Source organism: Cupressus sempervirens, chromosome 7, assembly GCF_028749045.1.
Source record: "Cupressus sempervirens isolate cs-2001-9-10 chromosome 7, ASM2874904v1, whole genome shotgun sequence".
Lineage (NCBI taxonomy): Eukaryota > Viridiplantae > Streptophyta > Pinopsida > Cupressales > Cupressaceae > Cupressus > Cupressus sempervirens.
Genome location: NC_143124.1, coordinates 623,618,386 through 623,634,343, shown reverse-complemented (window position 1 = coordinate 623,634,343; position 15,958 = coordinate 623,618,386). Strand labels below are relative to the sequence as shown.

Sequence of the window (15,958 nt, the reverse complement as noted above, 5' to 3'; positions counted from 1 at the left end):
TTTTGGAAATAAAATAATTGCATAACAAATAGGAAATAAATAGTACTTAAGAAATGTAAACACATGCTGCAAATTTTATCATACTGAATTCTGAAATAGCACATACCCAAAACAACCAGCAAACTAATATATTAACTTCAAAGAGATCATCGCCAATATACAATATTGTCTTAAACAGGGATCAACACCAGCTATAGGGAGACGCTTTGATAATGACTCAACCCTACAAAATTTGTTGTAATGAACAATCCAATACCAAAGGATAGCTATGGCGTCCAGTGGTGAAGAAAAGACCTTCTCCAACCCCCACGTGAGCTGCTGCAATGAAATCACTGTTGCCAAAAGTTGATCGCCCAACTGCAAGTGCCCTACTCCACTCAAATGATAATGCCAAGGTAAATTGACCACTTCCTCTGTCAATCGGAATGCAATGAAATACAACTCCAATCACCAAAACCTATTGAAGTTTGCGAGCCAATAGTCCAAACTTGAGGGTTTCGTCCCAAGTCCAAAAATCACCCTTCCAAAGCAATTTCACAATTCATAAGTTTCAAATGTCAAAAGATCATCAACAATTAGGTATTCATCTCCTTATAACTCCTCCCAAGTCCAAATTGAACTTTAAATAAAATTCACACCTTGCACATTTAAATAAAATAACATTTGCCCAAATAAAGGCATCCATGCTATAGGAAAAACATTACTTTATTAAAATTTCACAGCTCAAGGCACCAAAAACTCTCTGGATTGTGAAAATAGTGTATAATAATCGAGACCTTTCCAATGAGCTATAACACATAGGCATACCTGACCAAATGAAGCAAATATCCCCTTATTACTCCAAAATGGCTATATAAATAGCTTTATTTTAATTTATTTAATCGCTAACCTAGGAGATATTTAAAAATTTCCCATATAGCATATAATAGCGCAAAATAACCAACCAATCATGAATCTGACCCTATCACCTATCTGTGAGCGATGCCGGATAAAATGGGTCAACTGGCAGTCCCTTCCCTAAAATCTAGGGATGCTCCTAAAAAATAGGAAACTCATCCTGTCATCCTAAAATTGAAACCAAGAACTGGTCCCGAGAAACCTCATATCTGGAAACTGCCACATCCTCCTAAATTTTAGGGAAACCTCCTAAAATCAAGAAACTGCATCAAACTGGCCCAAAACTGTCTGAAATGCCATGTTCGGCCACTGAATCCCCTATGTGAGTCCCTGTCCAACACTACTAGCCTACGAGACTCCCATGATAGGCTAACTCCCATGACTAATAGTCAAACTAAGGAGGGGACATGAAATGGACATGACATTAATAAATAACACATATACATATATTTAAAATAGTTTTCTAAGTTATTGTAGGAGATTTACATTACTTCAAAAGTAATATTGACACATTAATGCTACATGAATATTTAGAAGTTAATTTAACGCTTTACAATATATAAGCATGGTTGAGTTGCATTAGAAGATAACCCAAAAACGGGTTGCTGAAATAGAAAAACATTTTATTTGTCTTTCCCATTCGGTGGAGGTATTGTTTATACTATTTTTATTTAATTGCTTTAGTATAGTTTTTTTTACATTAAAGGGAAGATCTACGTCAAATCTTTTAAAAAAACAAATCCCATAGTATTGGGTATGGTTCAAAAAACAAATTTATTAGGTAGACATGGGTACAATATTCTACATGCATCTAGGCAGTATTGGATACGTTTCCAAATTGGATACGGAGATACGCACCCTAGGAGGGATAGAGGAGTTTCCACCAACTCTGTAGTTCAATTAGTTCAGGTTGCATCCAAACCATAGAACCAAAAATCACGGTGATTCATGCAATTTTGACGATTTGACGATTTGGGCAAGCCCAGGCGATTTTTTCTGACTCGGTAACTCGTCTCAGCGATTTTGTCAAAATCTGCCAAAAATCAGCAAAATCAACCCCAAAAATCGTCATGTTGGTAAAAAAATCACCAATTTGTTTTACGTATGTGATGGAATTATTGTTTATGTTCCTTGTTTATGTATGTTAGGCTTTAGCTTCTATTTGATGATGCTATAGAGTGTTTAAGTTATATTCAACAAAGGGTGCATGAAATATGTTTTAAATCATTAAAATCTATAAATTTCAAGGGTCTTTTCACTTTGCCGATTAGTAGCCGATTCATAGGTGATACATAGGCGATTCATGATTCGAGTAGGCCTTGCCGATTCTGATCCGATTCCGCGTTTTGGTTCTTGATCCAAACTCCACCTACCTTTAAGGAGTTTTCATTCCTCAAAGTTTAATACTGCAAAATTGAATTTGCAGTCCTCTATTCGCAAGAAGAGCTGTGAAAATAACATGAATGAATGTAAAAATGAGGCCCCAGCTTTACATTCATTCATGTTATTTAGGGATTTCATCTTTTATTTTATTAAAACCAAGGCATTATTTTATATTATTATATTGACACCCATTTTATTTGAAAACAACTCTGTTCATATGCTTAAGAAATGGGGCCCTTACTTTATAACTTCAAATTTTACAGTGAATATGATATTCACTTTAATATTAATTTATTTGATACCCAACATATGAAATATTAAAATATTTCTCAATTTATTCATTGAATGTAAATCTGGACTCAAAACAGAATTCTGACTGAAGCCATGTGATCGCCAATGATGCCTGAGTCGTGCAGGCTAACTGGCATTTCCTCCTAAAAAGTAGGGCTCTACCCTGAAAAGTAGGAACCTATCTCTGAACACTTGAAACTACTAAAAAAGACCTTGTTCTGCTTCATGCTCCCTGGGGTGGTCAACCAGGAAACTGCCAGTTACCCACTAAAAAATAGGAGACCTCCCTAAAATGTAGGAAAAACCCTCTGAAAGTCCAATACGGCTCATAGAGAACCTGCCATGACCTTTTGGACGAGTCCTCTTACCGTTTTGCTGAGCAACAGAGCTTAAATGATAGGTCAGCCTCTACTCATACCAAACACCTAGGAAGAGGGCATTTCACATGATCCTAAAAATTCTTTGGAAGGATATTTAAGCCTTGGAACCCAATAATATTTTTATTTTAATGATGAAAGTTGTTGGATTGCTATAAAAACATGAACTATGTTTTGATAGTTCATACCACGCAACTTTCCCTCAACACCTTAAATCTTATCAAATGTATAAATTTTAGTTGAACTATTGAAATGAAAGTCATTGCTAATTCCTTCCTCCAGAGTTGTTTGTCATAATGTCTGTCTGCCATAGAAATGGCAAAATTTACAACTAGCTGAAAGGCATGTCAAAGCAAACAGGCAGCATATCATTCTTCAAGAAATCAACACATCGTGGAAAAGCTTTCCTCTTCAGATCATCAATAATCTCATTTAATTTATTAAAATGCTATAACAGATGTAAAAGAACAAACAGATTCTAGCATAGTTTAATTAAATTATAAGATTTCTCAGAAAAGGAAGAGATTTATAAACAGATTTTAACATTGTCTTGTAAGAAGGAACCATTACCTCATATGGAATCTTAATCACTTCACTCCACCATCTATGATCATCAAATGGTTCGGATTTCAAAAATCTTAACAAACCATACACATCTTCAAGATTTTGCTGTATAGGGGTTCCAGTAACACACCAAAGGTGTTGAGCACTCAAACGCATTGCCATTTCTGTTGCTGCCGCTGTATTAGACTCAACCATCTGTGCTTCATCCAAACACACTCGCCACCAAAAGATCTTTGTCAGTGGTGTTGGCACAACTAGGTACCTAGCATGAAATTCCATGAACATGTGAGGTTCCCTTTTCAAATACTATTTAGCAGGTGAAAAAAGCTGTTGCATCAAAAAGAAAGATATCTGCAATTTGTCATGTTCCATGTCGTGTTTTGAAAACGTGAGGCTTATGCTTTAAGAGACATACAATTCCTTTCATTAGCTGTGATTGGCATATTGATCTGAAAGAATGTTTGGAGATTGAGAACAATTATATCAGTAACCATGGCTCTAACACTGAGAGGAACACTCTGAAGAGGGAAGTGTCATACTTGAGCACTCATCTAGGATCTAAATGATGATCACAAAACATGCCAAGTTAACATATGAAGAGTACAATTCTTTCTTCTTGATTTCAATACAATAATAACAAGCACACCTAACCTCCTAAAAACTAAAAGTAACAAACTAACCAATTTTTGACTTCTGAGGTGATTTTCAGAAAGGTAGAACTGGAATTGAATTTTTATATTACAAAGAAAATATATTGTATTTAAAAGGAATTTTTTTTGACAAAAACAAGTGCAGAAACCCTGTCCAAGAAGACATACAAATTAGATTACAAAGCACTTATAACGAATACCAAAGAGACAAAACAACAAAAGGTGCATGCCAGAAAATTCTATGGTGTATTGCATTCCCAATAACTAAAGATGGATTAACCGAAAAACATTCTAAGCGTTATCCAAAACAAAAGACTATATCGCAATTAAACTTGTCAAAAGCAAAAGAAATGTAGGGCAACGAAGAGTCAGCTGATATTTCAAGAATTGTAGCAGTTTCTTTTCCCAGTGGCCTGACCATCAAACGAACAGCTTTCCTGATTCCCCATCCATCCATGTTGTGTGTTCCCATGGCTACCTTGTAGCATGCTCCCTTGGTCAGAGACCGCTGGAAACTCATTGAAAGATGGACCTATCTGACTGGAGCTCCTTCATTGTATCCTACTGTTGCTATTAGTGGAGGAAAACAATTATTGTGTTGACTCTATCAGCATTCGGTGGGTGCTATACATCACCAACTCTATTCTGGAAAGTAAGATGGAATTGTCTCAAAATAGATGAAATGGCTTCTTGCTTATGCAAGCAACTGATAATGCCCCTGTAATTGCTTTTCCTTCCCAATTTTGGATGACAAGCTTGTGATTTTCCACATTGAGAGCTTGTTGTCTGTGCTGGGCTCAGTGGCACACGTCTCCCTATTAAGAGTAGTTGTTTCATAATAGGAAGATAGATAAGCAGGCTGATGATCAGAAATTTTGGTTGGTGTCTATTTGCAATTAGGTAAGAGCACTTGGCGAGGAAGTGCAATTCAGAGGGTTTAAATTTAGAGGCAATTTATATGGAATGAGGGTGAAAATGGATTGTAACAGGAACCATTCTTAGGGCCGAGATACTTGAACTGGTGCAATAAGAAGTGAAGAGCTGGGATTAGTACAATAATTTGGTGATCAATTCAGAAAAGTTCAAAACCTTGAAACAATAAGTTATTAGAGAGCTGAGTTAATAAGAAAATAGAGTGGAAGTAAAGGAGTCTTGAGAAAAATCTTATCATTATTTGAAGCACAAATCATAGTTTGCAGGCTCAAACTGGAAGAGTACTCTGAAAGCCAAAAAAGTTCAACTTGGCAAATACTTGACAAAACGTGGAAACTTAGAAAGATCTAAGAAAATAAAATCTCTTAAAGAAGCATACTTTTTATGTAAAATTAAAAATTGACATCTCGAAAGAGAAAATGCATGGTTTCATACAAAGTCACAAGATATGTCAAATTTCATCTATGAGATTCAAATTCAGTGAGCTTTCACCCTTTCCGAACTTCATCCGAATTTTATGATATTTAATATACCATTATTTAATACAATATTATTTTATTTTACAATGATATCAAGTTATATAGTTTAAATTATTTAGCAATGTTAAATTATTTTGACAATTTATGGATACATTACAAATATTAAAAAATACATAATTTATATAACTTAAATTTAATGTCGATTTTTTTTCCTGAATTTTTACCCTTGCCAAATTTCATTCGAATTTTATGATCGACGAACTTGAATTTGAATTTGAACCTTCTGAATTAGGTTTCGTAGCCAGAACAAGATGTGAAAAATTCATTTTAACCAGTGCTTTACCTGCATCAACATTTTTACCATTTTTTTTGTGTCTATAAAATCATGAGGTTAAGATTGTGAAAATTTTCCCAGCAAAAAAATTAGAGTACTCGGCAACTCGGAGAGTTTGCAAACTATGGTATAAGCAATGTTCTTCACATTTTCTTGAGAAGAAGCAGCAAGACAGATGGAAGTCAGCATCCCTGCCTTCCTCGCTACAGAGAATTGGAATCTTTCAGTCACTTTTTTGCTGTAGTGTGTTCGTTTCAGTAGAAGACACTGTGAGCACAGAAGTAATACCTAAGCTTTCACTCATTCTAATATAAGTTCTTATTGGTTGGATGCTGGAAAACAAACAGTTGCAATTACAGAATGCTATTAATGCTATAGACTTCATAAGCAACAATCCTACTATGAACTTTGCTCACATCAAAACCTCTTTTTTAATCTTCTGCGTTTGTGTCAAAAATGAGGCATTATTTCCTCCCAACTCTTCTAGAAGTAACTCTGTGCTTTAAGAGCTCCTCTTAGAAATCCTCTTAGTAGTATGCATCAGCTTATTTATAGAAACTTGTGCTCACATAAGCAAAGTTACAAAGCTCTTTGCCAAGTTCAATTATGATCAAACTGATCAAACTCTCATTGGGTTCCATTGTGTAAGAGCAGGCATACAGTCAGATCAACAAAATATAGAGGCGTCACCCCCAGGAACAAAGAATATCGGAGAATGATGGGCAGATTAATTGCAACCTGCAATATCGTTTGCATAGTTCCTTCTTGTGAAGAACATAATCTTGCCCATTGAGGCAGATCATTTTGACAGTGAAGTATCACATTAGCATTCTAGTTTGGAAAGGGGTGAACACCCATATGGCCACAACTAGATGGCATTGGAGATTTATAAGTTCTGTACATGATTAGCAGTCAAATGCTGTTTGCAAGTTGAAACCCCTTAATAATTATTCACACGTGTCCATGAATATTAAGTTTGAAAGCATATACGAGCGCAAAACACATTCAGGGTTTCTTAAGATATTTGTTAAAGCAACAATTCAAACAATTGATCACGGTAATCTCCATTTGGGAAAAAAAAATTGTTTTGTGACATGGATCATGCGCATATAGAAAATGTCATGCTGTAGGTTTGTCACCACCTTGTGTTCTTATAGGTTGATGAGCTAGCACATACTTCCATTTAGATTTCCTAATTTATTCATCAAACTGCTGCAAGCAATCATGTGGAGATGATGAAGGGAATTCAAGGATGAAGAACTGATATGAGATCCTCTTCTAAGTAAACCACCTCATGATGGATAATTGGCACTTGGAGGCATGCCTTACAGGGCCGAGGCAAGGTATACCCTGCCAATGGGCTTAGATGAGATGGTACTCCAAGCACCCTGGTGTGGTTTACCCTTTGAACTCTGCAATGGTTGATTGTTGAAATGAATTTAAAAAGACTCAATCTCAATCATAGGAGGGCGAACAAGGTGACAGTTGAATAGGTAGAGTTGAGACAAGCTTCCCCACTAAGTACGCCACCACATGATGGATGACTAACAACCTGCCACATGGGGCCAAGAGGGATGCATATCCGCTCTTGGGCTTGGTGTGAGGGTTGCTTTGGGCAACCTAGCATATCTCCTCATCCAATGCCCATTACAGTTGGACTTTGATCAACAATTATATATATTGTATGATTTTTTTTAAAAGGATGATTATGAATATACACATTTGTTCTCAAATCCTACTCGAAAGGATTGATTTTATGAATTAAATCTTGTGTAAACATTTTTAATAAAATTATATCCCTAGCTATATTACATTTCTTATTTTTATTGAGCTTGTGATTCTAGGGTAGAACTGAGTGCGATCCCAAAAAGGGACATAACACTTGTATCAGAGCATTGATCTTCCAACCTACAGGAAAAATAATAAACTTAGTTTAAACGTGTTTAGAAATTTGTTGATTCAAGGGTAGTGGCTGTGCAAAGAATTATACTAAGTTTTTCCTAATGAAAACTATGAGACATAATACTCCTCGCAGACCCTATACATAACAAGAAATGTTGGTTAGTGTTGAAATGTCAGAGTATTTATTATTGTATTCCAATTTTAATTCCATTATCTTCTAATTATGGATGAGATATATAGTCAAGAGGTGTCCTTTCACCAAGGGACGCCAATCTTTTATATTAATGTAATTGTATAATAAATTATTATATTAATATAAGATAATATATTATCCATTATAATATTACCGCAATTACTAATATTATATAATCATATAATATAATAATTGTACAATGCAATACTACGATATAGGGGGTAGGCGGCCACGGGTTGTAATGCACTCCTCGCGCGACCAATCCACTTTGAAGTTGACTCATTCGCTTGGCCAATTGTCGAAATGCATACGAAATGCCCTACGGGCCCAATATCTCAATAGCACCTTTGTCGCCCATGCATAAGGCCTATCGTGCCCTGGATGAAAGCCGATGATAGAATCAAACCAGAGACAAGCGAGAGACATTAAGGATAATTATCTCATAACAATGTATATAATTGCAACCTTTGTGATATCTAGGTTGGCTTGTGGATTCGGACCATAGCTACAGTAAAATCAACACTCCCTCTTAGCTAGGAAGGAATCCCTTTAGGTTGTGTCACAATGACTACCCTTGAATGGGTAGATTAAATAGATTCTTTAATAATGGAGTAATATAGGGTAAATCATAATAAAATAATTGATTGGTTAATTTATTTATTAATGTCTCAAATAATACATTATTTGAGACATCATTGTGAATTGGATGTGTAAGGCTCTTAAAGCTAACCTCAACACTTCCTCTAAGCTCAGGAAGCTTCCATATTAGGTTAAATTATATTAAGCTTAACAAAAGTATCATAGTGAGTTTTAGATACCACCATATGACATGTCTTTGGATATCATCTCATGTGATATAATCATTTGGATATATTTTCCACGACATGTCCTTGGACATTTCCTCATGTAATATCCATCATTGTTAATTTAGAAAATTTACCTTTAGGGCACAACTTGGATATTGTCATATGTGCTATCCAACTTAAAGGATTTAACATATGTAGCTTTAGAACATAACTTGAATATCATTGTATGCGCTTTCCACCTTAAAAGATTTAACATATTTACCTTTAGGGGATAATTTGGATAATGTCATATGTGCCATCCACCTTAAGGGCTCGTTTGGTTGTTGGAATACGATTTGGGAATGGGGATCTGAAACCCTTGATTTGGGATTCTAGAACTTGACATCTAGATTACAGTTTCCAGATTTACGTTGGGACTGTTTGGTTCAACTTAAGAATTTTGATGTATGTTCTATGACGACTGTAGAGCAAATTGGTATAGAAATATTATTATGATGAACATTTTAAGCTCCTCCATGGAAATAGAGCATAGATTCACTGTTTAAGCTTCCCACTACGTCGATAGCGTAGGTGGAACTAAAAGAGTAAAGGGCGAAAGAGGCAGTCAATCTCTTGACTACTTAGAAGGGGGGAGGGGGGCTGGTTTGGTTAAGTCTGGGCCCATATTTATGCTTCAGTGTGGAGAGAGATGTTTTGCTCATCGTCCTCAACTGCTTGAAGCAGCAACGTCGCACATACCGTTCGAGCAACCCACGAAAACACAAGCCATTTTCACTGATACAATATGTGGTGATGTATTGATTTCTGATGGGCTAATTTTTCAAACACACACGCAAGCAATCATCATTTTCAAAAAAATTGGGATTTATAATGGGAATCCCAAATAACAAGTATTTTGAAGGAATACGGAATCCTTGTTTTGGGGGTCAAATGGGGATACCAAATCCACATTTGCTCGAATTCCAATTCTCGTTTTGCGACCCAAACAATGGATTAAATTTTTTTAAGAATTCTGAATTCTAATTCTTGCTCAAATCCACGATCCAAATGGACCCTAAAGGATTTAACATATTTACCTTTAGGGAAAAACTTGTATATCGCCAAATGTCCTATCCACGGTAAAGGGTTGAAGAGCACATGATTATATTGAGCGACCGGGGAGTGAATTAGTACAATTTGATTTGTAGGCTCCAACCTACTAGAGGATACGACCTCTATGTTTATGAGCACCAACTCACTGGAAGCTCCAACTCCCACACTTTGTAGGCTCTGACCTACTAGAAGCACCAACCCCCGATGTTGTCTTTGTGAGCACCAATCCACTATACACAAACTTTTGTTCCACCCTGGCAATGTTGCTTACCCAATTTATGATGGATATTTGAAACACTTTTTATAGTTTTCTTTCACATATATATCTTCACAAATCCTCTTATTTTATATCTTTCATATTTGTCTTATGTCCTTTCCTTTTAATATCAATATATATAATAGATAAATTAATCTATCTATATTTTTTTACAATCTGCCACATATTTTATTCTTTGTGCTTATTTATATATACATTCTATTATATTGTCAATTCCATCGATATGCTCCACCCTCTTTCTTGTTTTCTGATATTTTCTTCCTTAATACATTTTTCTTCTCGCCTTCTACTATTATTCTTCTTCTATCTCCTCATTGCTTTCTTCTTCTATATTTTACTTCTCTTATATTTTCATAAACTGCTTACAGGAATATATATTTATATATCACATGAAAATCTGATTATATAACATCTTCTGTTTCCTTTTTCACTCTACTGTACATATATACCAGATTAAAAATCTGAGTATATATATTTTATTCTCTTTCTTCTTATTTTTCTTCTATTCTTCTTACTTATATTGTTGTTCATCATTCTTCCATTATTTATATTTTCTTCATTTTAAAGATGCAACATTTCAAATAAAGGGTTATTCCTTTTCAAAACTAAATGACGCCTATTAATTTAATTATACTTCTTTTTAATTGCCCATTTTTAATCTTGATTTGTATCTTTTAATATTATCATCATGGATATTATATTTTAATATTTAAATGCATCCTTAACAAAATCTTTTTACATAGTGTGAACCATTGCTAGACTCCTGACAGTAATCACTCTTTGAATCAAACAAAATAAATTCTTCCTTCTATATTGCCGGTTGCATCTTTGTTCCATAATTACTGATATACGTCTGTCAAACAAATTAAAATCTGTACTCACTGCTTTGTCTGTAACTGTTTTGAGATGTCGCTTCCATATATATCTCCTGTGTTCGTTCTGAAATTGTTGCACCACATATTGTGTGACGTGGAATGACACATCACCGATAGTTTCAAGAACCACAGAGACTTTGCCTATACTATATCTGTTGTTGATGTCATTTCATGATTAGGAATGTCATTTAGTTGTTTATGTAATTTCCAGAATGCCTATACCTTAAATATTACCATTATCACTAAAGTATTTTTACAACAACTTGAATCTCTGTATCATTAAATTCTGATCGCTGCACTCAAAGGTTATAGAATCACTCTTTGACTTTTCTTATTTTCAAAACTAATGATATCATAACCTTCTGTATTTCCTCTTTGTGAATATGTGCTTTATATGCAATATGCGCTGTTGGGTAATAGCTTTTGGTCTTCGTAAAAACTTCTAATTTTGAACTTTCCTACAGCATTAGTGATTCTAAATACTGTCCACATTCTCAATTTTAACTCTTCTTCCTAAGTTTAAAGATATTGAAGAATCAGTGATGCAGAAGCATGTATGTCTATATTGCTTGTGTTAATCCCATCTACTTTGTCAATTACCCATTCATACTTCATATGGAATAATAATCATTGATATGGTTCTCTTGTTTTAGGTGCTGACTCAATCCTGGAACAGTCGCATGATATGATAATGATTTAGTCTTTGTTTAGACACTTCTATGTTTGTCTTATATGCTAATATCTTCTAAAATTGTCACCATAGTTTAATAGCTGGAACTAATCATTTAGTAACTGCATCTTTTTATTAAACTTTATCTGCCATAGGCTATGCTATAAATCTGAAACTTGTTGCACATTAAAGACCCCATAGTTTTTGCTTCTTGTAACTTTGAGATTGATCTTCTGTTGTTGTTTTCCATAAAATGAGTTTGCACAATGGACCAAGTTATACTTATCACTGTCTTTATTTATTCACACTTATGCCTCCATCTATTCAAATAAATAAACCAAGTTGAATGACAAGTTACTGCTTCAAACTTTGTGTACATTAATCAAGATGACTGTCATCACTTTACTCGTAGTAGTGTTTATCAGGATTTATTATTTGTTTATCTATTTTCACATGATTCTTAAAACCATCTCTTTCTATTGACATCAATGACAACTTCATACCTTTGACTCCAACAAGGGTTTTATGATATCTACCATATGTCCTTGAATACCACTGTATGTGTTATTCTCCATAATGGATTTGTGATATATTCCATGCTGGCATGTCTTGGGTAACACCACATGCGCTACCCACCATAATGGATTTCTCAACCATTAGTGTGAGATCGTCACCTCACAAACAAGTGTCTTATCATTGTGAGATTGTCACCTTGCAAGGTTATTAACATCACATGTACAAGAATCACCACGGATTCTCACGTAGTGTTATCATGGTGTCACACACATGACATTCACCATCAACCATATCAGCGAGTAGAATAAGTGATTTCATCTCAAACTTCTCTCTCACAAAAAAAAACTCATTAAGAAGATATCAAGTTTTTGATGTTCTCGTTCAAGGTTGCTTCAGATAAACTGTCAGACTTACTCTGCATCTGATATCAACCTTCTAACCTCATGGCATCAAGTCATGTCTTTATTCTTTAGCCTGCATCAAGCTCTTTTCTTGAATGCTTCTTGATCCAACAAGTATCCATCTGTATAGGATTATTATGACGTCGATATCTGCATAAAGGCCTTCTAGTCTAGACATACATGGAACTTCATCATATGAATCATAGTCCTCTGACTAGTACAATTTCCTTGTCACTAGAGAAAACGTCTCAACATGGTCTACTCCCTCTAAACCAATATGATCAAGGTCCACAACAATTTATTGAAGAAAAATTTCCATCTAAGATGTCTTGATCCAAGAGTCTTTTATTAACTAACATGATTCATATGCAGGTGAAGGTAGTATACCTAATGTACCATTCTTCTTTTCTTACATGATCATCTTTAGGGACCAAAGAAAAGTACATGACAAATAGCTCTTATAGTACATATAGGAATACAAATAAGAGATTGACTGCAATAAGTAAATAAAATTTGTAAACATCAGACAATGAAAAAATTTATCTCATTATTTATGAGCGATCAGAACAATCTTTTAGCTCTGACCAGCAATCATAATCAAAGTCATTTCCATTTGTCATTCAAGAGTGGTTAAACCACAACCCCTTCATATACATTACCTTAGATCTTCATAAGATATTCTCTTTTAATATGGTATGTATACTTAATTGTTTGATATTATTTGTAATAATACATTTCTCCTCTTCCTAAATCCCTAAACAGGATAAGAATTTTGATGCAGAACTCCCATAGAAGATTGTCAACTTACTAGTTGGTAAGAGAATAATATCAAAGTATATTAAATTTGTTTCTCCAAATGAATGATGTCAAATGTGCCATAAAAGTCAACAAACTAGAAAGCTCTCTCCCAAATGCAGTGCTCAAGGATAGGGTTAAACCCTGGGAAAATTATCAATAGTCCAAGAGAAGTCAACTCCAATGGCGAGTGAATCAGGCATGCTTCACTATTGTACCAAAGTGAAGCATCAGCTATTCAATGTCTAGTTCAGAAACTCAATCGAGTTCTAGCAATTGCAGAAATATATATTCACCCAATGAGGATGATACCAAATTCGTCTCTGCAACAATCAAGGCCCCTTTTATAGATATCCCTATTAGCCAATACTCCAAGTTGACGACAAGACAACTGAAATGGAATTGGTTGGTTACATGAACTGTCTTCATAATAAATTTAATTATTTTGATGAATATGCTCTTCCAATGAAGTTAACTCCTTATATGTTGTTTATAAATTCTTCCCATTCAAAACTTTGCTACTTCAATTCACCTTTCTAGTTTTATTTTTTAATCATTCTTTTTCTTTGGAAAGCACTCAACATGAAGAGTTTAACAAAAGATTCATAACGATTACTTATATGCTGAAGGTTATTCTTGATAACAGTCAATGCTTCCAAAATTAAATTTACATGTCTGCAGTTTCAACATAGCATACCATCGTCCTTTCATTCTCTATTATAGAGTTAATGAATACAGAGTCTTATTCCTTGTTGCAAGTTCTGCAATCTATTTCCTTCCATTTGGAATATGATCGTGACTCCTACTATTAAAAAGTAAAGGTTTGCTTATGTCGTGAGTGCTTTGGACTTGCCAACATAGAAGATGTGTCCCTCTTTGCAGTTAATTCGACCCTAGATTATATTAGACTACACAGTGCTTAGCTTTGGTACATTCAAGTTTAGTAACAACTATCTCGCAATTGCTCAACCGGCCAAACCATATGAGAAGTGGTAGCAATCAAATGAGGAATGAGAAAGAACACCATTTTCTGTCAATATTCACACATAATTCAGCCACACCACAAGCCTCCATACCCGTCTATCAAATAAACAATATAAACACCAAAATGCTAATCAAATTGTCTAACAGGTGGAAGCTCGATAAACAGAATGATGTCTAAAGAATCATACACTAACTTTGTATTTGGACACATAAATATATGTTTGCAGGCATCATGGGTATATAAGAGTTCAACCTCATTTGACTTCATCACACATATGTATTATTAAATGCCTCTGTAGATGTCCCCCTATGCTTGTTTGGTTGTTGATGTGTCAATCCTTTCCTAAACACCCAAGCTTGTGTCCATATAGTATGATAGCTGTATAGTGGAAATATCACTCAAGTTCACAAAGATATGCTAATCATACAAAATGACATAATTGAGATACATTATGAAGTGAAACACAGAATGTATCATTCATACCACAATACCAGTAGGCAAGGGAATGATTTCTTTATTAATACCAAAAATCAACATGAGTACATTGACAATATTCCAAATATTTACAGAAGGGTCGTTGGTTGGAAACCAACCGACGCATTTTCTCACTCCTAAGTCCTAACTACCCAGCCCGATTGGCTTTAACAAGTACTAAACATAATAGTTACTTTATTTCGATTACATCTATCCCCCAAAATAAAGAAATCATCTTCTAGACGATTGCGGAACATGAAACCAACAAAAATAAACTTTGACTTCAAGAGGAAGGATGGGAGAACATCCCTATGCTAGGAGCTCCCCTTAGCTGTTGAAGGTCTCGCTCAACTGTCTTCTGCTTTGTCGGAATGCCTTGCAATACCCATAAAGCGTCCACCTTCTTGGCTTCTGTGGTGGTGACCTTGATCTCCAATGTAGCTTTTTCTATGTTCCGGGCTTCCTGCATGATGACTTTCTCCGCTGCCCACTAACGTTGAAGACTCTTCCTTTCCATCCCCCAAGCTTTAGCTAGGCTTTTTTCCTATTGAAGTTTCAAAAAGTTTCCTCGAAAAGGCAACCTCCATAGTTGTAAGCGCCTCTATGAGAGGCGACTATTCTTGTCCAATGGAAATGATAGAGCTGCCTATCCACATAGTAGCCATGTCCTCTAAATCTCCACCCTGTTCTAGTAGTCCCCAATTTGTGTGGCAGTCAGTTTGGATAAAGGCGGCCAACGCCTCTGCTGTTGCTATGATAGTTCCTGAGTCTGAGCCCTAGCCTGCTACATTAGCTTCCTAGTAGAATGCTCCATGGCATGAAGCTCAATGAGGAACAGTTCAGCCTTGGCTGCAAAAGAGGCTATGTTTGGTGGTTCCCCATGCTCACTTTGTATCTCTACCTGATCCTCAACAGTTGTCTCTAAGGGTAAAGACACCATGCCTTCTTTCTCGAGTAACCTATCCGCCTCCTCCAGGACGGTATCTGCCTTGGCCACATCCGTACCAGCCATAGCCATCATGCTTCCCTGAGTGTGAATTTTCCTAGTTTGTTTATCCTCTCCT

General features: G+C 35.4%; 1 protein-coding gene across 1 annotated transcript in view; it reads right to left on the bottom strand.

Moving 5' to 3' along the window:
- LOC149548244 (RING-finger, DEAD-like helicase, PHD and SNF2 domain-containing protein) overlaps positions 1–15,958 on the bottom strand; it is a 280,879-nt gene that overhangs the window by 179,116 nt on the left and 85,805 nt on the right. The window contains exon 6 of the mRNA XM_089792294.1: positions 3,519–3,774. Within this exon, the coding sequence (XP_089648420.1) occupies positions 3,519–3,774 (256 nt within the window). The remainder of the gene's footprint in view (positions 1–3,518; positions 3,775–15,958) is intronic.